General features: G+C 33.1%; 2 protein-coding genes across 2 annotated transcripts; both read left to right on the forward strand.

Moving 5' to 3' along the window:
- The first annotated feature begins 5,914 nt into the window (after window positions 1–5,914).
- Window positions 5,915–6,310, forward strand: LOC105797502 (uncharacterized). Its single transcript, XM_012627461.1, has one exon. It carries the CDS (start codon window positions 5,915–5,917, stop codon window positions 6,308–6,310), a length of 396 nt encoding a protein of 131 aa, XP_012482915.1.
- Window positions 6,311–23,810: 17,500 nt separating this feature from the next.
- On the forward strand, window positions 23,811–26,161 carry LOC105798543 (actin-depolymerizing factor 7). The gene is made up of 3 exons (XM_012628654.2): window positions 23,811–24,046; window positions 24,686–24,945; window positions 25,763–26,161. Exons 1-3 carry the CDS (start codon window positions 24,044–24,046, stop codon window positions 25,911–25,913), a joined length of 414 nt encoding a protein of 137 aa, XP_012484108.1. The 5' UTR covers window positions 23,811–24,043; the 3' UTR covers window positions 25,914–26,161.
- Window positions 26,162–26,595: the final 434 nt, after the last annotated feature.

A 26,595-nucleotide genomic window follows, 5' to 3' on the forward strand; every position in this document is an offset into this window, starting at 1 on the left:
AGACCCCTTAGCCGTATTCGATGTCGTAATAGGGTACGAGGCATTACTAGAACACATACATTTGCATACATATTAAACCGAGTTACAAAATTTCATTCAAATTAAGGTTTTCCAAATTATTAACATGCTTTTATAAATCTTTACATTATAACTTCAAAATACTATAATTATAACAAATAGGGCCTACGAGACCCGATACCTACTCATGTAATTCAATGCTTCATTTTTATTTCATTCAATTCACAATTTCTCATGTTCACAATTCAAATCAATTTCTCAATCCAATATACATTTCAGTACCACCATAATTCTTTTAATTCAAAACATATCACTAGAAACTTCCATTTAATTCACGTACAATTCAATATCATTAAGTTCAATACTAATACGTATTCACCATTTAACTCAATGTTTATCGATTTTACCCTTCATTAACATATTGATAAAATTCTTAGTATTGTAATGCAAACATCACTTAAGCTTAAATAACAACATCGAATCAACTCACCATCCTCTTTTTCGTCATTTTATTCTTCAAGTATGAACTTAGTATTTCATTTCCTTTCCACACCCATTTCCTACGAATATTACACAAAACAATAACATATCATTCAACCGTAGTCGCAAGCTAGTGCATTTAATCCATATACCATTCATGACCTTACTTCATACCAAATCATATACCAAATATACCATACATACATACTATGAAACTTTATTTTCCAATATGAGCTTAAACCATGATCAATAACATACAAATGAAAGCATCATTTCTATTTCCACGTTTATCGATTATAATCGATCATATAACCAATTATACATAAATCATTCATATATATATATATATATTTAATTTTCCTCCTCCTCCTCTCCATTCCACATCCTTAGTGTACTTAACATTCTAAGAAATAACATTTTCTATAGTTTCTTTATTCACCCTTATGTATATTCAAAGCTGTCTATCCGAGTCAGTATCACTAAATTATTTTTATCTGGAGCTACAAATATCCAAATTAAGAACCGTTAATTTTTCCTGAAACTAGACTCACATATCTTCTCACCATAAAATTTTTAGAATTTTTTGTTTAGCCAAATAGTATAGTTTATTGTTTAAAGTTTACCCTATTACGCAGTCTGACAGTTCTGACCACTCTTCACTAAAAATAAATTATCTAATTGTAAAGAGTTCAAATGGTGTTATCATTTGTTTCTCTTGAAAATAAACTTATTAAGGATTCTAAGAATATAAATTATAACTCATAAATTTTTTTGTAAAATTTTAATGATTTTCCAAAATCGAGCAGGATTCCAAAATCAATCCGTCCTTGTCTCACTAAAATAAAAATATCTCAAAATATATAACTCTTTTGCTTGCTCTATTTCTTTTATGTAAAAATAGACTCACTAAGCTTTCATTTAATATCTTATTCAATCTCTAATTATATTTTCACCATTTTTGTGATTTTTCAAAGTCAAATGATTGTTGCTGTCCAAAACTGTTTTATTACTAATTCTACTTTTTCATAATTTCACTTTTTCACTTTCAATCACTATTCAATTCAAAATTCACTTTGCCATTTTTAAGTCAATATTCAATTCAATTCCACACATCCCTCATTCACATAGCACTATAACCATTTATTTTATAACATAATACAAGACTTCATCACTTCAGTCACTCTTTCGCAACTTATTGCGTTCCAATGACATACTCATATCTCATTGAACATGTCGGTATAACAACAAATATTTGGGGTTTTTCACACAGTACTACCCATGTCACTTTATCATTCGATACACGTAGTAGCCTTTACATAGTACTACACACGTGATCAAGTTTTACGGTTCACGCAGTAGCCTTCACATAGTACTACTCATGTGATCAAGTTTTACGGTTCACGTAATAGCCTTCACATAGTACTACACATGTGACCAAAGCTTTTCGGTATACATAGTAGCCTTCACTTAGTACTACACATGTAACCATCATTTATCGATTCACGTAGTAGCCTTCACACAATACTACACACATGACCAAAGCTTCTCGTTACACATTGTAGCCTTCACTTAGTACTACACATGTGACCATCATTTATCGATTCACGTAGTAGCCTTCACACAGTACTACACACGTATTCATCGATACCTTATTCAAATCTTTACCATTCCGACAGTTCCACAAAGATTCTTACTTTCCAATAATTTACAATTTCTCCGTAGCACATTATAATATCAATCTTTCCACTCAACTCCATAACCAATTTAATAATTCGATTTAAATCACTTCAACCATTACTTGTAGTTGGTATATCCATAAACCAAACTGATTTTAAACAAATCAACTATCAATTTCAAATTTCTAACTTTAATATAACTATTTCATATCCAACCCTTTCGCATATATTGTCAAGAAATATAACAAAAATAATTATAACAATGTATTAATTACATACAACTTACCTCGATACAAAATGTAAAGATTTTGGAATTTAATCCCCAATCTTTTCTTTTCCCCGATTAAGGTTGACTTCTCGTCTTTCTTGATCTATAATGACACATTTAACTTATTTAACACTCACATTTATCAAAACAGTCCTTGACTTGAACTTTAGCAAAATTATGATTTTGCCCCTAAACTTTTGCATATTTACAGTTTTGCCCCAAAGCTCGGAAATTAAACTTCATCTCTTATTCTTATGTTTATGACATGCTGAACATTTTTCCCTTCTATGACAACATCAAATTCCCACTCTAACACTTACTTATGAACATTAGGTATTTTTACCGATTATGTCGTTTTACACGTTTTCACTTAAAATCCCTTAGTAAAAGTTGTTTAACATAATTTATAGCTTCATATTCTACCATAAAACATCAAAATAAACCCATTTCACCTATGGGTATTTTTCTAAATATAAACCCTAGGTTAAATTATTGCTAGAATAAGCTAAATCAAGTTACCAAGACTCCAAAAACGTAAAGAACATTAAAAACGGGGTTAGAACGGACTTACAATCGAGCTTGGAAGCTTGAAAACCCTAACCATGGCTTCCCCCTTGCTAATTTCGGCCATGAGGTTGAAGATGATAATTTTTGGCCTATTTTGTCTTTTTAATACTTTTTAATTACCAAATTACCAAAATGCCCCTAACTTAAAAATTTCCTATTTCACTTATCTCTTGTCCATTTTTGCCCACAATTTAACCAATGGTCTAATTATCATTTAAGGACCTCCAATTTAAAATGTCATAACAAATGGACACTTCTAACATGTAGAACTCAACTTTTGCACTTTTTACAATTTAGTTCTTTTGGCTAAATTGAGTGCCCAAACGTTGAAATTTTCGAATGAAATTTTCACGAAATTTTTCCGTGAAATTGTAGACCATAAAAATATAATAATAATTATATTTTCCCTCGTCAGATTTGTGGTCTTGAAACCACTGTTCCAACTAGGGTTAAAATCCGGCTGTTACAAGACCTCATGTCCAAGAAGAAGAAGCTCACTGATATTAAAACTATTGCACTCACAGAAGACTGTAATGCTATTTTGACAAACAAGTTGCCCCCTAAATTGAAAAATCCTGGGAGCTTTACCATCCCATGTTCAATTGGCAATCATTATTTGGGCAAGGCTTTATCCGATTTGGGAGCTAGCATTAACCTAATGCCACTACCTATTTTCAAAAAGTTGGGAATTGGTCACATGAAATCTACTGTAGTGACATTACAGCTAGCCAATCGATCCTTGGCTCAACCTGAAGGGCAAATCAAAGATGTCCTAGTTTGTGTGGATAAATTCATTTTTCTGACTTTTTTTTAATACTTGACTGCGAGGCAGACAAAGAGGTTCCCGTAATCTCGGGACTACCATTTTTAGCCATCGGTCAAACTCTTATTGATGTTTACAAATGTGAACTAACCGTGAAACTTAATGACGAGCAAGTCACCTTCAGTAGTTTTGAATTTATTCAATGTAAAGACAAAGAAGAATGTCATATTGTCGATGTACTAGATGATCTAATTGAGGAATAATTTAATGACAAAAGCACAATACTTTCTGAAGAGTTTGCAGTGACATTTGATGCCAAGTCCTTAGACGATTGTGACAGAATGGTTGAAACTAATAGTTTGGAACTCAAGCATGGATGACAGATTGAATCCTTAGACCTAGCCAACAGAACAACCCCAATTTTCAAGCCATCTATTAAGGAAGCTTCTACTTTGGAATTGAAACCACTACCTCCTCATCTTAAATATGTCTTTCTGGGTGATCACAATACTCTCCCAATTATTGTCTTCGTAACACTAGATGTAACTCAAGAAGAGAAATTGGTTCGTATTCCCAAGCAACATAAACGAGCTATTGCTTGGAGTATTGCCGATATTCAACGTATTAGTCCTTTTTGCATGCACAATATCAAGTTGGAAGATGAAGGCAAGCAATGTGAAAGGCATTGTGTCAATTTGGATAAAGTATTGAAGCAATGTGAGGACACACATCTTGTTCTAAATTGGGAAAAATGTCATTTCATGGCAACTGAAGGCATTGTGTTAGGCCATCACATCTCTAGTCAAGGCATTCAAGTAGACTAAGCTAAGGTGAAAATCATTGAGAAATTACCTCCACCAACAAATGTGAAAGGTATTCGTAGTTTTCTTGGACATACAGGGTTTTACCGAAGGTTTATTAAAGCTTTTTCAAAAATTGCAAAGCCTTTATGCTCATTACTGGAAAAAAATTGAAAATTTTTCTTTAGCGATGCATGTCTGGATACCTTTATTCAGTTAAAAAAAAGCTAGTGAATGCACCCATTGTCGTTGCACCAGATTGGTATCAACCTTTTGAAGTTATGTGTGATGCAAACGACTTTGTTGTGGGTGCAAATCTAAGACAACGAAAGGGAAAAATATTTCACACCATCTATTATGCTAGCAAAACTCTTACAGAGGCTCAATTTAATTATACCACCACAGAGAAAGAATTGCTGGTTGTAGTCTTTGCTTTCGACAAGTTTCATTCTTATCTTGTCGGCGTAAAGGTTACTTTATTCATTGATCACTCGACGTTGAGATATCTTTTTGCGAAAAAGGATGCCAAAACAAGACTAATATGTTGGATATTACTGTTGCAAGAATTTGACATCGAGATAAAAGACTGTAAGGGTTAAATGAATCAAGTTGCAGACCATCTGTCTCGATTGGAAGTTGGCAGCGAAGATGGAAACATACTTCAAATTGTCGACACATTCCCATATGAGAAGTTATTTGCTGTAGATTTTGTTAATCATCTAGTGTGTGGAAAACTCCCATTGGGTGTCATAGGCCATAAAAAAAATATTTCTTTGTGATGTAGTGAAGTATCATTAGAACGAGCTGTATTTATTCAAGGTATGTAATGACAACATCATTCGATGTTGTGTTCCAGAAGAGGAGATGCTTTCAATTATGAAGCATTGCTATGATACTCCTAATGGAGGTCATTTCAGTGGTATGAGAACTGCTGTAATTTCTCCAATCAGGATTCTACTGGTCGTAATTATTCAAATACACCTATAATTTTGTGAATCAATGCAATAGGTGTTAGTGCACTGATTCGATATCTTGATGCAATGAAATGTTGCAGCAACCAATTATGGAGGTTGAATTATTTGATGTTTGGGTTATGGATTTTATGGGACCGTTTTCTAGTTCATTTGGAAACTTTTATACATTAGTAGTTGTTGACTACGTCTCAAAGTGGGTTGAAGCTATTGCAGTCCCAAAGGATGATGCAAAGATAGTGCTAAAATTTTTTCACAGGCATATACTCACCCGCTTTGGCACACCAAAGGCATTGATTAGTAATTAGGCTACACACTTTCATTGCAACCAAGTGGCAACCGCACTGAAGAAATATGGAGTTAATAATAGAATGGCTACCACTTATCATCCGCAAAACAATGGACAAGCCGATGTATCGAATCGACAAATTAAGAACATTCTTGAGAAGGTTGTAAACCCTTCAAGGAAAGATTGGTCTTTTCGATTGGATGACGCTTTATGGGCATTTCGGACAACATACAAAACTCCATTAGGGATGTCATCATATCAATTGGATTATGGGAAAGCATGTCACTTTCCAGTTGAATTGGAGCACAAAGCAATGTGGGCAATTAATCAAGTGAACATGGACTATGAACCGGTTGGAAAGAAAAGACTGTTGGATATCACTAAACTAGAGGAGATTAGGAGAAATGCCTATGAAAATGCTATGATTTATAAGGAAAAGACCAAACAATGGCATGACAAGATTATTTTACAACGATAATTTATCACGGGTTAACAGGTTTTATTATTCAATTCTCAACTTAAATTGCACCCAGGTAAATTCCGTTCACGTTGGTTTGGACCGTTTTAAGTTGTCGACGTATTTCCTCATGGTGCAGTCACAATTTGAGATTTACATGATGGGCACCAGTTCAAAGTAAATGGACAGAGGCTGAAACACTATTTTGGCAACAGTGATCAAAAACAGGCAGAGACCATTAAATTGGTTGAAAAGTTTTAATTTTTAATTATTACTCTGTGATTTTAGTTATTTTATTTATGTTTTGTTAAAGTTTATTTTCCTTCCTTTTTACAGAATAATTTTAGTTATTTTATTTATGTTTTGTTAAAGTTTTAATTTTAGTTATTTTATTTATTTTTCTGTCAATGTATTCCGTAATTCTGTACTACCATTTATAACTCATCAGAATTCAGGGAAATTCAGATTCCACCGTTGGATTAAAAATCACTTAGCCGTTTGATCCTTCTGAGTGGGCACAATTTCTATTGGACACAACTATTCCTACCAGATTTATATCTCTCCACAAAACAACAAGCCTCTCCATCTTCCTCTTTCACTCACTATAAATCCTTCTCCACTGTACCGACTGTAACACATTCAAGCAACCATTTTTATTTTCATTTTTTTTCTCAGGATCATATCTTTTCAACTTTAAACTGTTCTCCTTCAACAAAATATGGCAAAAACGAGAGGTTCGGTTAAGAAAGCCACCAAATCTACTGAAGAACATGCGTCCTCTACTATCGCAGTTCGTGAATCGGAATCCCCCAAGCCAGTATAGAAAAAAAGAGCCAGTAATATTTTTGAATAAAGCGGCAAATGAATGATTTCAAGACAACATGTTGAAGCGAAACTTCCACCCCGAATAGGGCATTTCCCTTTCGTAACAACAAGACTTACGTAAGCAAGTCTACAAAACCATCTTGAAGTTGAAGTGATAAACTTTTTGCACCCATCCTGGAAGCTATTCTCTTTCACTGGTACGTGAGTTTTATGTTAACCTTTATGATTATGAGTTAGAGTTCATTTTTTTCGAGAAGGCTTAATAGAATGGGACGGTAAAAAAATCAACGAGCTGTACGACACCAAGGTGGATGTAGATGAACACTCCGAGTTCATGGAGGATATCACAGATGAAAAGTGGGACCTGTTGGTAAAAGACTTGTGTGTCGAAGGAGCATTGTGGACAGGTTCTCATCAAAAGAATTATATGATGCACTGCTGCTTCCTGATGCTGCAAAGCAAAATCTGGTTTTATTTTGTCAAATGTAGGCTAAAACCCTCTACTCACTGCACCACAGTCACCCTCGTAGAATGTGTCTGATACATTCCATCGTCAAGGGCAGAAAGATTGATGTCGGCATAATACTTCACTAGGAAATTGTTGACTGCACCGCAAGGCAAACTGGAATCTTGGTTTTCCCATCATTAGTGATGTTATTGTGCCAGCAAAGAGGAACCATCCCCTGCGATGGTGAGGAAGTCTTGGAAAATAAGGGTCTAATCAATGAAGCCTCTATAAAAAGAATAACCCGCGGCAAAGATATGCCGATACTGAAAGAGGCAAAAATAAGAAAGACAAGGAAGGGCAAAACCAAAACCAACAGCAAAGGAACAAACCTGAATGTAGAGACATCATTATGGCGTAAAATGAAAGATGTCAAAAAATTGGTCAATTCCATCAATAATAGGCAGATCAGGCTTATTGCTACAATAGAGGATATGGAGAAATCCTATAATTTGTTTTATGCTTATACAAAAGCCTGGAACAGTTCTATTATAGCCACATTAAGCCAATTGAGCCCATTTCCACTACCGAAATTCCAAGTGTTTCCACCAATCATTCGAAATTATGAACTCTCATTTGCAGATGATGACTTAAAAGATCGAGACAGACCAGTGGCATCCCCTCCCATTGTTCAGGTCTTTGATAATGACAAAGAAGAGGAATCTAGGGACATTGAAGAATGCCTTCAAAATATTGATAGCTTGTTTGAGGATGATATTTTACTGATCAAGAGTACACTACTGTTGAGAAGGAAGTTGCTGCTGCATAAGAGGAAGTTGTTGCTGAAAAAGAAGTTGCTGAAGATGAAAAAGAAGAAAAAGAAAAAGATTTTGTTGTGAACATTGTCACCGCACCTGAGTCTGTGGGTGCAAATATTGATAATTTGGAGCGAGACCGACGGAAGTTACTGAGGTAACCAGTGAGGAGCAATACAATTCATTGACAATAGTAGTCTACACTGGACCACTTCAGGTGGCCTCTCCTACACAGGAAGCAGCCGATAATGTTGGGACAGAGTCAAAAACTGAGGAACAATCTAAGGACCGTGTGAAGCCTAAAGAAGAGAAGAGAAAGCGTTTTAAGGATAAAAAACGAAAGGATGAGAAGAAAAGGAGGAGGAAAAAACATCGTGCAGCCACATTGATGGCTGAGGATAACTGAATTAGTTTATTTTAAGCTTTCGCTGTAGTATTTATACATTGTACGTAGCTGTAAGTTTTATTTTGATAAGTACACATTGTCATTGCATTTTTATTGTCATTACAATTTCATGTTAGTGCATTGGGGACAATGAAAACTTTAAGTTTGGGGGAATGCACATGGGGCTTGGAAATGCACCCACATTTCAAAATTTTTTTTTAGTAATGAAGCATGCGAGGTTTAATTATAGTTAATGAAAATTGATTGAAAATTTTTGTTACATTCAATGCTTAATTCTTGAATCATGTGAATTATCAATGAATGAGTTGGATAAATTTGACAAAAGGTCATAGCTTCAATTCTTTAATGAATGGATAAGGTTGCTTTAGCAATCGATGACTGCTATCATTCCTTAAATCTTGAATGAATCTACTTTTTATAGCGGCTTATATATATATATATAGTTATAAATTAGAGACACTCTAAAGTGGGTGTAGTATGGAATGTTAAAGAGGGAACACTCCAATACAAGCATTAGAAAAATCAATCTGGCCAAAAGCTATTGTTGTATGAATGTGTGTCGGTGCAATTACGTACTCCCTGGGGGTTTGTTGCACTCCATCGTTACTTCTCAGGAACAAGGGTACACTAATGCAACGATATCCCTTATTCTGAAAATATATATAATATAAATACTTAGAATTGTACAATAAATGTTGTATTGGTAGATAGAACTTAGGGTTTGAAGCATGATGCTAGCATTGATGAAGTTGCAACCTTATTCATTCATGCTTATGTATTGTCGATGCAATATTCTTTTATCTGAATGTGATTCATTCATTGGGAATTTAGAGGGTTCAAGTTGCTAGAATGATCATTTGTCTTAGTAAAATTTTTGTAGCTTTGCTAGTTTCTGTTTTACTTGAGGACAAGTAAAAACTCAAGTTTGGGGGTGTGATAGCACTAGAAAGAACATAGGTTTTTCTCCTTACTTATTGGTTAAATTGTTCCCATTTAGTTATCCTTAGCTTATATTTTAGCATTTTCAGTTTAGTAAATTACATTTTATAACTCAGTGAATCCTAGCCTATTTTATCCTTAATTTTACTATCTTTTTGCATTAATGTCACTGCATGAGTTAAAAACATCTGATATTTGAATGTAGCCTAATACCACAAAACACAACCCTTCCACGAACAATTAAAAGCATCTAATATTTAAACGCAGCCCAAGTTCTAATGCCGTGCTAAAAATACTAATGAAATGTCCTAAAATGTAACTAGGTGTACTTAAGTACAAACAATTAACTAGGTCCAAAGGCATAAAATATAACTCTTTTCAAGAGTTATGAACAGAGTAGCACATCTCTCGATTGGAATAACAAAATAAAACAAATGCAAAGAAAAATATAAAATGAATACTTTAATTAAATAAGCAATTCCTTGAATCAAAATTAATTCAAGTAGAAAAACAAAAAAAAGCATTTAAAAAACCGAAAAGAAAAGAAAATAAACTAAAACTAATTCTAACTACGCGGGTTTTTGAAGGTGCCTAAGATGACTTGATTACATTCAACCCCTAATGTCTTATTTATAGAGGTGTTGGCAACCCAAATTAGGTCTTCGATACATCCTAGGTCTTTGAATAAGTTTGATTGTGTGAACGACAATATACCAAAAATACTTGGGTAGCACGTCTCTCTTGTATAGCGCCACACCCTTTGCATGGCGAACATGACATGCAAATACTGTCTTGTGTCGTTCGTTTTGTGCCTTGACATCCCGAAAAGCTTGTGCATCATTCGGCCCTTGCTTCTACGTCAATTGGGCTTTTATATCTCCATCTTGCACACTCAGTTGAACCAATTAGCACAACCTAAGGCTCGTGTCGGCATATTGAGTCACAACACCTAAGAAATGTGTTAAAAACACTTATTTTTATTAACTTTTTAATCCTAAGGCCTAATTACTGAAAACATAAATTAAAATCCTAAATTGCATAGAAAACAAGCTCATTAAGTAAGGAATTGACCAAATTAACTACTACATTTTATGACAAGTCAATTAGCTTGGCTTGATAGGAAACCAATGGTCAAGCATCAAGCAACACAAATGCTAGGTATAAATAATCAGGCACAATTGTCATTCCATCTATCTATACACTCTTTTTCTCTTACCACCATAAGCTATCTTCCTTTCTTATTCTGCGTACACCCTTTGTTGACTTAAGCATTAGAATGTTCGTAGAGCACAAGCTTTGATGGCTCCCAAAACATTGCATCTAAAACTTGAAATGATGGAAAACTATTACGACATTCCATTTGTAGTCTTTTGAGACATTTAACGGTGAATGTAAAATTCACAAGGGCACTTGGGACGACCTTCTACGAAATCCTATTATTTATGTGCAAAAGCATAGTGTAGGCATATGCATGATACAATCATAATCTTATCCTCTGTTTTCGGTTTAACTATTGAAAAGTCGGAAAAAAGCTTTCAACACAAGTCACAAAATTCATAAGTGGGGATGATCTTGAAGATGAATTCATAAACAGGGCTTGAGTAAAAACATGATTTTTCTTATGTAAAAGGTGCTAAAACAAGCGGGAAACAAATGTTTGGAAGTATTCTCTTTCCAAGAAATTCATAGGTAGTATTCTGATATGTGGCGATAGATTCTTGCTATATATATTTAAATTAGTGCTAATAGATTATTGCTATATCACAATTGTCCTATAGTATTTCAAATACATTTATGCTACATTTGGTAGGAGTATTATTTATTCACTATGTTTTAGTATATCACTAGTAATAAGCTAATTTTAATTGGTAATTTTAGCCACTTACATGACTTATTTTAGAGAAAGAGAATGATTTTTTTTTGCTTATTTTGAATAAGTGTTACTTTTTACAAGAGAGTTTTTTCTTCTTCTTATCTTTCTATTTTCAAGTTTAAATTTGTACCAATTATTCTTTATTTTATGTCTAACTATTGTAATACATACCTAATAAATAAAGCTTTTTTCCTATATTATTGCACTAGTAATCAAATGAGGTATTATTTTCTTCCACCTATCTTATTTGTTGTATAAGGTTTTGAGTTTTCTAGCACAATGGCAACATTGAATTTTTTGGAAGGACACGCAACCGACCCTAGTTTTCTTAATGCGATATTACTAGCACTGAAGTAGATATTTAGATATTGAATCCAACATGTGTCTTATCACTACACCAAAACAGGTCTTTAGCGGCGTTTTTTTAGGCCTTTAGCGGCGCTTTTTAATGCCACTAAAGGTATTTGCGGCGCTTCCAGAAGCGCCACAAAAAAGGCCGCTAACGAAAACGTCACAAACGTTTGCAGCATTTACAAACAAAAACGCCGCTAAAGACCATGTTCTTTAGCGGCGCTTAGAAAAAAACGCCGCTAAAGACCATGTTCTTTAGCGGCGCTTAGAAAAAAACGCCGCTAAAGAACATGTTCTTTTGCGGCGCTTTGAAAAAAATGCCGCTAAAGAACATGTTCTTTAGCGGCGCTTAGAAAAAAACGCCTCTAAAGATCATGTTCTTTAGCGGCGCTTTGAAAAAAAAACGCCGCTAAAGAACATGTTCTTTAGTAGCGCTTTGAAAAAAACGCCTCTAAAGACCATGTTCTTTAGTGGCGCTTAGAAAAAAACGCCGCTAAAGACAATGTTCTTTAGCGGCGCTTAGAAAAAAACGCCGCTAAAGATATGTTCTTTAGCGGCGCTTTTATACAAAAACGCCACTATTTTTGGGATTTTTTTATATTAAATTTTTCATTTTTTCAGCCCTCCTGTAGCAACAAATCGAAAGGAACCAGATTTAAACTAGCCAAAAGCAATAAATTTATATAATATTTCAAATTAAATAAATAAAATAATATTAATATCAATAAATAAAAGTGAATTCATAGTATTTTGCAAAAATGTTAAATGTTAAAATGATAAAAATATTTATGTCATACACTATGAAGGCGGAAGTTGCGACTGAAACATCTTCATCACGATCAAAGCTATTCTTTGGAGTTAAATCGTACTTTTAGCTTCGCTCTGCTTCTCTCGCTGCAGCTTCTGCTTCCCTCGCTGCCGCCTCTGTTTTAAGTTGTAGCTAGAGTTCTTCATATTTCCTTTTAACCTCAACTGTGGTCGCTTGCATCTCAGCCATCTGGTCTTTCAACCTCTGAACTTCAGCTTGAGCTTGACTCCCCGAAGCCATGTATTGGTGGGAGCTGGATCCAAAATATTGGGTTGGGCTAACAAAAGATCCTTGAAATCGAACCCGACCATACCTCTCAGGACCCAAAACTTCAGTAATAATCCTGTTATCAATGTCTTCAAGATGAACAGAACTATCACTAGAAGCAATCGCTTCATACTCCGCCTTTTTATCCTTTAGTTTTTCCTAATAAATAAATCACATAGTTAGGAACGCAATAATATATATTAAAAATCATATGCAACATAACAATAGTCGCATTACAAGCAATGAATTAAACCATTAGAAAATAACCACTAAAAATAACTAAAATAACTCAAATCTTATTAAGTAAACGTACCATTATTTCACCAGCTTCAGGAGTCATAGAAGATCCATCTTTCTTCCTATGTGTAATTTCAAAAAGTTGAAGGCGTCCAACTTTTTGACCGGACGACAGTTCCTACAATATGGTAGTATAAATATTATTTAACAGAAAGTTATACATATTCGACAATATTAAAAAATTAAAAATACCTCCGCCTCAGCTATACATGCAAAACTTCTCGACCCGGCTGTGTGGGTGAATTTTTGTTTCTCCCTGCTGCTTTTTCCAACTTGTTCACGATCCTACGTTATGAAATTTTTAGTACGTAAATAGAAAATACTATAAACCAAAAGAATTACAATAGTTTGGAAGCATGTCATACCTCGCCTTTCTTCGAATGCCAAAATCTAACTGCATCTTCCCATTGGTACCTCAACATACCCAGCGGGACATTTTGCAATTTCTCATCTAGGGTTGTTTTGGTTTTATAATAATTTTTCTTCAAAGTACTTTTATTGTCTCTCCATCTTTTTCCCAATGCCTTCTTTACGTAAGCATCCGAGACCTCTAAAGCAAACCTCGCCTACAAAAAACAAAAAACACAAGTTAATAAAGTAAATATAAATGAAACTATTTCCCAAGCATTACAGATGGCATTAACATTTTGTTACCTTAATATTATCGAGGGCTTGGTTTTTGTTGCTTTCGGGCATTTGATGCCATGACTCGTAGTTGATAGGCAACATATTCAGATTTCGTGCTAAAATGCCCATGTATCCTGCTAAAAGTCGAGCTTCTGATCCAACAGGCTGACCAAAACTGTTTCGTCCAACTTTGACACGCTCGACTGGATCTAACTCGTATAACTCTCTAAGTAGCGTACGTCCTCGACCTCTGCGCGTCCCACCATTTTCAGCTACAAATGGTATATTATAATATAAAATTTGAAAAATAAATCAACTTTAACGAAACACGCATGTAAATTAAACGTAAAATTACTTTGAACTTCAGAGGATCCTCATTGTAATCGGAACATTCGAAGATCCAATTCTTTGTGTCTTTTCAAGATACTATTTGTCTCTGTCGAGTTAGGATCATTCCTCGTAATGCTTCCCTTAGAATTTTTCTTCTAGGCATTTTATCGCAATACACATAAAATAGTTGACAACTTAATAACTAATTACAACAATATCGGCACATATAAAAGCAGTTGAAATATATAATAAGACCAAGATTTAAATTATAATATATTACATATAAATAAACAATCGTAAAATCTTACTACATCATTATTCGTAAATATCTTCATCGGTATCCTGACGAACCCATTGAAATTGTGCACTAGTACTAGGGATATTGTCGTTTAAGTTTTGTTCTGGAAAGGGTAAAGTTTCTGATCTGTCGTCGATGTTATATCTACTTTCACTGCCCATGTCAAACAAGTCTCTAGGGATGTCACGGAGTACAACGTACCAACCCTCATCAGTTGGATCTTTTGAGTAAAAAACTTGTTTGACTTGAGATGAGAATACATACGGCTCATCTATCAGTTGTTGTCTTGTGTGAATCAATCGGTCAAAATTCACCATTGTAAAACCAAATTGATCTTGCTTAATTCCACGAGCTGTATTAACATCGGCCCAATCACCTCGAAATAAGACAACTTTCCATTTTCCGTAGTAATCTAACTCAATTATGTCAGTAAGATGTCCAAAATATTCCACATTTCCCTCGACAGGATTATTGTCCCTAGCACTAGCATAACTTGTAATTGTAGAATTGACAACTATTCCACAATTTTGCGTTCTCCTCAACCTCTCACGATATTTTGTATGAAATCTGAATCCGTTGATGAGGAACGCACTATATCTTTTAACCACTCGATTTGGACCTTGGGAGAGCCATTTAACTTCGTCGTTTACGTTCTTCCCACTCCAAACCTATTGAACGGAAAGTAAACTGAGTAATTAAAAAATTTATGAGAAAACATAATTATTTCTAAGCGGAAGCTCCAACTGCATACCGTTTGGCTTAACCATTCATAAAAAGATTCTGTAAACATCTTATTGATATCTCGATGTTGTGTTCTTCGAGAGCGCGAACGAGATCTCAATATTTGTTTGTACTTACTATGTTAAAAAAAATGTTCACCTTGTTAGAAGATAAATAGTTATTAGTTTGATAAATATTTATCAAATTTGTAGAACTTACTTCCGTAAAGGTTCTAATATTCGTGGTGAAACAGAACATATCGATGTGCTTTTACCCACGATAAATGATCTAATTCTGCAATTTCAACTTTGCCGATTGGTTCTCCAAAACTTTGGAACAAATAAGTATTGGCTAAGTTATGGTCCGTGAGTCCAGCATTCCTATTTGGTCTGTTTAACCTTGTTTCAACATCTTCCAAATATCTTGAGCGAAGGTCATACATTCCTTCGCTAAGTAGCCTTCAAGAATCGATCCTTCGGATATCGCTTGTTGCGGCAGTAAGACTTTAATTTGGATAGGAACCTAAACACAATATACAACTTTTCTTAATTATTGAAACTAAATGCATAGAGGTGAATAAAGGAAAATTTAGAAAATTTACTAATTGCCACCTTTCTATGGGATACATCCATCGATAGAAAACGGGTCCGCCAAGAATTGCTTCATGCGGGAGATGGATTATCAAGTGAACCATAATGGTGAAGAAGGAAGGTGGGAAGATTTTCTCCATGTTGCATAAAGTCAAAGCGGCTCGATCCTGTACCTTCTGAAGTTATTGAACATCCAAAACTTTGCCACAAATGGCTTTCATTATGTTGGATAGTTCAATTATACAAGACGTTACCTTCTTGGACATACAACATCGTAGAGCCACTGGCAATAAATCTTGCATCAAGATGTGATAGTCATGTGATTTTAGCGAATATAATCTTCGATCTTTAACACTAAAACATCGAGATATATTTGATGCATACGCATCTGGAACCTTTATATCCTTCAACACCGTGCAGAACACTTCTTTTTTCGTCTTTGACATTGAAAAAATAGAAGGCGGCAACCGATATTTCCCATTCGAAAGTGGATCGGCATGAAGATCAGGTCGGATTCCCATTTGGAGTAAATCAAGTCGACTCTGAAGATTGTCTTTTGATTTTCCGTTGACATTCAAAATTGTACCCACAATGTTCTCGCAGACATTTTTCTCAATGTGCATAACATCAAGATTGTGTCGTAGCAGGTGATGCTCCCAATAAGGCAACTCAAAAAAATACTTCTTTTTTTCCACAAGTTCGCCTCATTAGGATCGTCATCTACATCAGAGTCATCATCAACTTCATCATTTGATCTTCTATTTCTTTGCGTGTTTGGCGGTTGGTTCATCTTCCCATAAATGAAATTCATATCTTCCAACATGAACAAGATTTCAGAGCCACTGGTCTGCGAAGGAGCTTCTCTAAACTCTTCAGTACCATCAAATACAGAACTCTAAAATCTAAATCTATGACTTTCCGGTAACCACCGACGATGCCCCATGTAAGAGAACTTCTTCCCATTGTACAACCATTACGAACATGTTTCTGCAGCACAACAAGGACACGCATAACGACCCTTGGTACTCCAACCGGATAAATTGGCATAAGCGGGAAAGTCATTAACGGTCTACATCAAAGCTGCACGTAAATTAAAGTTCTCCTTTCTCAGCACATCGTATGTCTCGACACCAGCCCACAATTGTTTTAACTCTTCAATAAGTGGCTGTAAATAAATGTCGATATCATTCCCGGGCCCTTTCTCTCTAGGGATAATCATAGATAAGATAAGGGAAGATTGCTTCATGCAAATCCACGGAGGCAGATTGTAAGGAACAATCACTACTGGCCAATAACTGTACGCAGTGCTCATGATCTTGAAAAGATTAAATCCATCAGATGCTAGCCCAAGCCTCACACTCCTAGGATCGCTTGCAAAGCCTGGAAATTTATTGTCAAATGATTTCCAAGCTAAAGAATCTGCCGGATGCCTTAATAATCCATCATCGGTTCGTCCATCATCTTGCCACGTCATAGACTCCATGGTCTTGACGACATGAAAAGCCTTTGAAGCCTCGGTATTAGCGGAAAATACCGTAAAACCTTGACTGGCTTCTTTCTTGACTGTGCATCATTTTCATCGTCGTTCCCACCTTCTGCGTTTTTACTTATCCAACGGGAGTGGCCGCATACATGACAGCACTGTTGATTTCTCCGAGCGCCCCAATACAACATGCAGTCATTTGGGCAACTATGGATTTTGTTGTACCAAAGGCCTAAATCTTTTATCAATTTCTTCATATCTTTGCATGACTGAGGGATTTTTGCAAAAGGAAACATTTCTCTCAAGAACTCTAACAGCATTGTCAAAGAGTTTCCGGTCCACCCTCCCAAACATTTTAATTGACGAACACAGAAAGACATTTTTGAAAATTTTGCTCCCTCATACAGTTCGTCATTCATGTCATTAAGTAGTGCGTAGAACTTCGCCGCTTCTTCGTTCGGCTCTTCATGACGTACACTACTTCCCGGTTCGGTAAAAGCATTTCTCCCAATATTACAACCATCAGAAGCCAAAAAGTCCGCTGGGAACGACTGGACACCATGATTGTGCATATTAAATGCATCCCGCAACATACCTTCCATGTCATCCCCTCTATCAAACTGGTGGTAAGTAGTACTATCATAAGATACATCCATCCTTGAAGATGAAGTACTAGGCTGGCATTCTCCATGAAAAGACCATTGTTTATAACCTCGAACAAACCCATCAACAATTAGATGCTCGTATACAACTTCACGATAATGCCAGTTTATGTTGACACACTTCTTACACGGGCAAAGAATCATGTTCTCCTGGCTTGCATATTGAAATGTAAAATTTAGAAAAGTCTGTACTCCATTTCGATAACCGTCGCTTACCCTTGACAGATTCATCCAAGACCGGTCCATTTCTTATTTCTTGATGTCTGATTTTCACCAGAAATTACAAGGGTAAGTTGAACAGTGGTAACTACAAATGAGTTTTCTGAAATATATATCATATGATATATATTTATGTATTAAGTCAATTATGTAAGTTATGTACGTGTATAAGTTATGTAAGTTATGTATTAAGTAAGTTATGTAAGTTATCAAAGTAATGTATGTTATGTAAGTTTTAAGTTATTATGTATTATGTAAGTTATGTAAGCTATGTAAGTTGAATGTATTATGTAAGTTATTATGTATTATGTAAGTTGTAAGTTAAATGTATTATGTAAGTTGTAAGTTATTATGTATTATGTAAGTTATTTAAGTTACCTAAGTTAAATGTATTATGTAAGTTATTTAAGTTACCTAAGTTAAATGTATTATGTAAGTTGTATGAATTTATGTATTATGTAAGTTATGTAAGTTAAATGTATTATGTAGGTTATGTAAGTTGTGTAAGAGATTTAAGTTATGTGAGTTTTGTATTATGTAAGTTATTTAGGTTATGTAAGTTTTGTAATGTACAAGTGTCGAGTTATTGTTATTAAATTTTAATAAGATTATTGTTAAATATTTTTAATAATTAATAAAATAAAATAAATAATTTAATTATATTTTAACATAATTACTGTTAATTACAATTTAATAAAATAATATATAATTTAACAACTTTACTAATATAATTATTAATAATATTTAATAATAATTTAATACAATATTATTATTAAGAATATTTCATTGCCTAATATATTTGCTTCAATCTAGCATCTCACCTGTTCTCTTAAGTCACAATAGCCAATATTAAAATGAGTTTAACATACGGTATGATAATCCGAAAAATTAATAACATGTTACGTAAATTATCGATATATGTTGAAATATTAAGAATAAAACACATTTTTAATAAATGTTACTACCTCGATTTTTGAATCCTAATGATTTTTTATTCAAACAAATTTCTTTTATTCATTTCAAAATGCTAGTAAATGTAATTGATTTGTTTGTTGTACTAGAATCTTACAATTTATAAAAATAACTACAAAAGAAGAATAATGATATTAAAAATATATAATATAAAAAAATCAATATGATATGATTATATTTGAAAAAATTATAAATATTTTCAATAAATTAAATTAAAATATATATCAAAATTTAATAAATATGATCTTTGAAGTTTAAGGTTTTTTTAATTTAATAAATGAAATAAATTTATGAGGAAATTTGAAAAACTATCTCTTCAGTGGAATTTTAAAAGGAAATTGAGATACAATGTCACTTTTTGTTATAGGGATAACAAGAGAGGTTTTTTTATTTCAAAATATTACACTACCAAATTTAACAAAAAAATTATAATGGTGTAAACTAATAAATCTGAATTTTTAATTCAAAAATAAAGTAACTAAACTCTTGAAAATAAAAGTATAGAAACTACATTTTAAATATCTGAAAAATATAATAACACCGAGCGTATTTTAACTTTTAAAATTTGTGATTTAAGCAAAGTCTAAATGTGATTATGAATAAGTTTACATCCAATTACGAGTCATAGTTAGAACATTATAATTTAAGATACAAACCAGAAAATAGATAAGAACCCAACATTATATTTTAACTCACATTCTTAAATTAAAAAATAGTGATTTAAAGACACTCATATGCTTAAATGATATGGAAAACCAGATTATGCATAATGTGCAAACCAGATTATGATGAGAAAGTAAATGGTATGGATGAGCTATTTCCCATTTAGCAGCAGAAATCAATAGAAGCAGTACCATCTTAGCAGCAAAAACCAATAGAAGGTACCATCTTAGCTGCAAAAACCAACTAAAATCCAAAACCTAAATTCATGATTTCTTTTTTGATTTCTGGAATGATTCTTTGAATTTATTTTTGGAGATTTTATACTACTCTTACGAACCTCAAAACCTAAATTGAAGGAATCTGTCATTAAAATCTTGAGAAACATAGTCTCATAAAAATCCATTAAAATCGAATTCATTACCTGCAAATGAAATCATCATAAACTTGTAACAACTTTTTTTTATCAATTAATAAAATAAAACCTAAATTACATGGGAAAAATTTCATCTAAAAAAACAAGCACATGATTTCATTGACACCAACAGAAAAGAAATGAAAGCATAACATTTACTCCAAACCGTCTTCACGAACAACATAACATTTACTCCAAACCAATGAAAGCATTCCCAATATAAAAGAAGTGAAAGCTATAGTGTACCTTCGCGACGATGAAGAAAAATGAAACGATCGAAAACCCTAAACACAGAGAAGACGATTTCAAGACATTACAGGGTCATCAACAAATAACAAACAAAAAAATTAAGAAAGACAAGAAAACCCAATGTTTAAATGCCCAAAATCGGGAAATCGAACCTTAAATACTGATTCCCCCGACGATAGAATCCGAATGTCTGGCCACCTTCTCCGTCTTCTCTGTCTGGGTTATGTGAGTTAGCAAGAAATTGAAACAATGAAGCTAAATAATCCTTATAAGAGATGAAGAAAGGATGAGGGGAAATCGGAAAGGATGAGGGGAAATCAGAAAGGATGAGGGGAAATCGGAAAGGATGAGGGGAAATCAGAAAGGATGAGGGGAAATCGCAGAAAGACTTAGGGAAATTTAGAAAAGGGATTTGGGGCTGGCTGCGGGGGTATACCCCAAATCTAATTTCCCCTCAAAACGACACCGTCTTAATTTATTTTTTTTGTGGCACTTAACAAAAACGCCAATAATATTACGGGTTTGCGGCGCGTTGAGCAAAAACGCCATTGAACCCTAAACGCGTCCGTGAAAAAGCCACGTGTCATATCTTTGCTGATTACCGTTTACGGCATTTTAGTTAAAAACGCCACTAGATCAACCAAAAGCGGCGTCGTTTTGTCGTCGTATTGCAGATAAGTTTGCGGCGTTTTATCAGAAAACGCCACTAAAGGAATATAGTGAAAGCAGAACGAAGCCGTTTTGTAGATTTATTTCCGGTGTTTTTTAAATAAACGCCTCTAAAGCATACCTATTGCGGCGTTTTGAGTTAAAACGCCACTAGTTATTCAATTTTAATAATATTTTATATGTCTATATTTATAACTATTTTGTCGTTTTAGTGGATTTTCAAATTGGGTAAATGTTATGACATTTTTTTAAATTGATGCATTAATATGAAATTATTAATTTCATTTCAATTAAAATAGTTTAAAATTATGACACGGATCTAACATTTTTTTGTACAAATTAATCTTTAAAAAATTACATTTTATGTTATATGTAAGTATATATGTATTATTTAACTACTATTGGCATTCCAATTTATAAATTATTGACACAACTATTCCAATAATGTCTTACAATTTTAATTTTATGCTCTCAGTTATGGAAATCTTGATAACGTACGCTACCTCGTACACAATATTAAACTGTTTCGTCATACATGATATCGTGCCATGAATATATATATGTTTCCCTAAACCCTGTCAGTTCTGAACCTAATAATGACATAATAAGAAGTAAAAAACATGGTATTCGAATTTTTTTTGACTTTTGTATCAAAATAGTAAAAAACCCTAAAACCACCACAACATTAAACCCTAAACTGTAAATCGTACAAACCTTAAACCTGAAACGCAATAATTAACATCATAACCCATAAATAATTAACGCTAAATCATAAACCATAAACATGAAGCCCTAAAACATTAAATTTCATTATCTTATAAGCCGGAAATTGCCTAACCTAATATTAACACTGAAATGTAAACTCTAAACCTTGAACACAAATCCCCGAGCCCTAAACCTAAACTCTAAACCCGTTTCGTCAAAACTGTAATCCTAAAATAATAAACATTGTGTAACGAACCCTATAACCCCAAACCACATACAATTATTTATAAATATTAATACGGAAATCGCAATATATTATTTCTTTTTTGCGGCGCTTTTTCAAAAAACGCCGCTAATACCACTAGATCCAACCAAAAGCGGCGTCATTTTGTCGTCGTATTGCAAATAAGTTTGCGGCGTTTTATCAGAAAACGCCACTAAAGGAATATAGTGAAAGCAGAACGAAGCCGTTTTGCAAATTTATTTCCGGCGTTTTTTAAATAAACGCCTCTAAAGCATACCTATTGCGGCGTTTTGAGTTAAAACGCCACTAGTTATTCAATTTTAATAATATTTTATATGTCTATATTTATAACTATTTTGTCGTTTTAGTGGATTTTCAAATTGGATAAATGTTATGACATTTTTTTAAATTGATGCATTAATATGAAATTATTAATTTCATTTCAATTAAAATAGTTTAAAATTATGACACGGATCTAACATTTTTTTGTACAAATTAATCTTTAAAAAATTACATTTTATATATGTAAGTATATATGTATTATTTAACTACTATCGGCATTCCAATTTATAAATTATTGACACTACTATTCCAATAATGTCTTACAATTTTAATTTTATGCTCTAAGTTATACATAGAAAAATTTAATTTAGTACCATTGAGATGTCCGAAATAAATACATTACTAATTATCGTTGTTTTTACTTTGAATATTACAAATCCGAATTCAATATCCAATCGATCCCAAAATTTTTCGAATATTAAACCAAATTTTAAAACTCAAAAATATATATTATAACTTTATATTCGAAGAAAAAGGCAAATTGCATTTACTCAGGTTTGAAAGGGCGTTTCAATGGAAAGAATAATAAACGACATTGTGGCGAAATCCGCAAATTAGTTACTTATAGTTAACAACAGCCGCGAAATCCGTATCTTTTGTGGCATTTTTTACTGAGCGCCACTAAAGCAATAATAGGAAAAATTAAAACGGTACAGTTTTGCTGAAATTTTTTCCTCAGATTTCTTACCTCTACCGGCGTTTCTCTCAAAACGCCGCTATATCCCAATATTTTGCGGCGTTTTTTAATAAGCGCCACTAACTCTAATCCAACTCAATACCAAACGGTGCGTTTTGGTTAAGATATTGGCGGCGCTTTTTGTAAAACGCCGCTAATACCATTCTTTAGCGGTGTTTTTTCGTAAACGCCACTAATACTAATATACCTCAAAATCAAACGCTGCGTTTTGGTTAAGGTATTTTGCAGCGCTTACATATAAACGCCACTAATGATGTTCTTTTACGGCGTTTTGTAAAAAATGCCACTAGATGTTCAGGTTTTTGCAGCGTTTTAGGGTTAGCGCTGCTAATGGTCGATTTTTAGCAGCGTTTGTCTATCAAACGCCACAAAAGATGCCGCTAAAAGCCTGTTTTGGTGTAGTGTATATATTTTATTTCTTCTCTTTCATTTAAAACGAATCCATATTCTATACCTTAGAGAGCTTTTACAGAAAGAAGTTAAAAAAGGTTCGGATAAAATAAGTTTTAGGCGCAGCAAATGTTCAAGAAAGTATTGCCCAAAATAAAATAAAAATGATAAAAATAGGCAACAAAAAGATTGGGCATAAAAACCAACAACGTGGTTTACTAATATTCTACAAGAACTGTTATTGTGGACATTATTAAAGCCCTTAGAAAGCTTTGAAAAGTTGTCTACCCTTGTTTGCCCTCAAATTTCTCTTCGCCACCGTATTTGTCTCGTTTCTCAATATCTCCCCTCAATTAAGGATCCCCTTCCTATCCTACCCCATTCTACGTTTCTTCTTCTTCTTCTTCTTGCTCTTCATTTCCTGAGAAGGCTTTTGTTTCCCATTTGATCGACAAAATGGTAAGTTTGGCTTTTCCCATATTTCTCATCTTTTTGAATTCATCATCTTATATATCTTAAATATGACTTATTTGTTTATTTTGTTTTTCGTTTCCAATTAAGATATCATCTTCTTTTTCTAAGTAGTTGATTTAAAAGGAAACAAGAGAATAAGAATAAAGGAAAATTTACCCAAATGAAAAAATGTATACAAGTATTTGGTTTTACGCTTCATTTTAATTAATCAAATCTACCAACATTTGTTATAAAATCTAAAGTTTTTAAAATTTAGTTTAATTTAGTTAGTTCATTTATGTGATATTCTTTATGATATGAAAATCAGCAAGTTAGTAGATTTATATTCAAATCTCAACACAAGTAGCTCATTTCCTAGGTCAGTTTGCGTTTATACACATTCAAAACATGTATTCACTTCTCTTTAGGCTTAAGTTATCAATGTATTCTATCACGACCTTATCCCATACCAAAATGTCTTGAAGTTAGTACTCCCTTTTATTTATTTATGATGTATATTTTTAAGCAAAACCACGAGTACAAATAAACAGAAATGAGCAAATATTTTAAATGTTATTGCAACTTGTTAGGACTGATTGTTTGATTTTCATATATAAATGTGGGGAATAAAAAAATTTGGAATAGGCGAACGCGGCGTCTGGAATGGCAGTGGATGATGAATGTAAGCTGAAATTCTTGGAGCTAAAAGCGAAAAGGAATTACAGGTTCATCATTTTCAAGATTCATAACCAGCAGGTGGTGGTTGACAAACTTGGCACCCCTGCTGAAACCTATGAAGATTTCACCGCAGCTCTGCCAAAGGATGAGTGTCGCTACGCTGTCTTCGATTTTGATTTCACTACTGCTGAGAACTGCCAGAAAAGCAAAATTTTCTTCATTGCATGGTAACCTGCTCTCCCTTGTCCTAATTAGTCTGACTCTTCCGCATTCATTCAACACTCCGTAATTTTCTTACATGAAATGATTCTATTTTTCCTCTACTTCTCATGGAAAACATGTAGTTGAATATATGGAACATTATTGGAGGTAAATTTAAACCAACTTGGAATACGGGATTCATTATGTAAAGTAAGTAATGTGTAATGGGTTGGCTTGATTTTAATTCAAATCATGGTATCGATATCATAAATGATTGCTTAAGTTTAGTCGGATAAAAATATAAATATTAATTTTTGTGTAAATCTATCTTTATTTATAGATAATTAATCTAAGTTTGTATATATCTGCCCATATTACTTGTTAAATTTTTTAATAAAAAATATGCTAATTTTGATTTAATATTTAGTATTTTTATACTTATTTGTTTTATTACCATTTTATTATAAAGAAATTAACTTAAGTTTTTAATATTTGTATTATAATGTTAAATATTTTATTTTCATATGATATTATTACATAATATATAAAATAATATAATACACTTGAAAAATGAGTTAAGTCACATAAGATTAGGGTTATGAATGGTTGAACTTAGGCTTACATTTTATCCAACCCATTTTAAATTTAATATTTTATTCAAATACTCTCAAATGTTGGACAAATATTTAGGCTTAAAGAGTTAATTGGCACCAATAAAATGGCTTAATAGTTAGTTTATTAATGTGATAACTATTTTGCCATTAATATTTAAATAATTTGTGTACATTCATTCATTTATATTATTATATTTAATAATATATTTTAATAATGAGTTATATGCAGGGCACCGGATTCATCCAGGGTGAGAAGTAAAATGGTGTATGCGAGTTCAAAAGACAGATTCAAGAGAGAATTAGATGGAATTCAAGTTGAGTTGCAGGCAACGGATCCTAGTGAAATGAGCTTCGACATTATAAAAGCTCGGGCAATTTAAACGCTTTTATTGCGCTTTAAATCTTTCAATTCCATGACATTCCCTGTCCGAAGCAATTTCAAACTTTCATCACTTGCTTATGTGTATTTTTTTTTAAAAAGAAAAAAAAAACATTTCGTCTTTTAAAAAAATTTATTTCACCTTTTTTTTTTCTTTTTACTTCGTGTCTGTGTGTTATTTAAACTTGACTGTGTAATTTAATTGTTCTAATATTATCCATTCCTTAATGCTAAATGTCCTTTCAATCAGTTCTATTTTGTCTTCTAATTTAATTTGTTTTAAATAACTGGATTTAAATCTATTTAATTTATCTGAAACTTAAATTTATTTATTAAATTTTAATCAAAATTTTTATCTGCCACTATCAAATGGTCGTAATCAAAGTTACCAACAAAAATAAATTTTTTTGCTTAAATAGCAAACACGGAAGTGGGAAAAATCAAAGTAAATAAACAAAAGACTTAAATAATTATTTGGTATATGCATTTTACCACTATTCTCAAGTTGGTTTTAAATTTTTCGGATTAAATTTGGCAATCATCACATTAAAATGTTAAGACATTAAAATTTAATTGCTTTAGCATTTGTAACCAATTAAAGCACAAAACCTAGAATAGGTTTTTTTTCTTCAGATTTAGCTTATTCAGCCCACATGAATTTGCTAAAAAATAACTTCCTAAGA

The sequence above is a fragment of the Gossypium raimondii genome, chromosome 9 (assembly GCF_025698545.1).
Source record: "Gossypium raimondii isolate GPD5lz chromosome 9, ASM2569854v1, whole genome shotgun sequence".
NCBI classification, from domain to species: domain Eukaryota; kingdom Viridiplantae; phylum Streptophyta; class Magnoliopsida; order Malvales; family Malvaceae; genus Gossypium; species Gossypium raimondii.

Bases quoted from the DNA above. Each gene is read 5' to 3' on its own strand.
- LOC105797502 (XM_012627461.1), top strand. From the start codon at position 5,915: ATGGCTACCACTTATCATCCGCAAAACAATGGACAAGCCGATGTATCG.
- LOC105798543 (XM_012628654.2), top strand. The intron at 24,946-25,762 runs GTAACCTGCTCT...AGTTATATGCAG, and splicing joins AAAATTTTCTTCATTGCATG to GGCACCGGATTCATCCAGGG.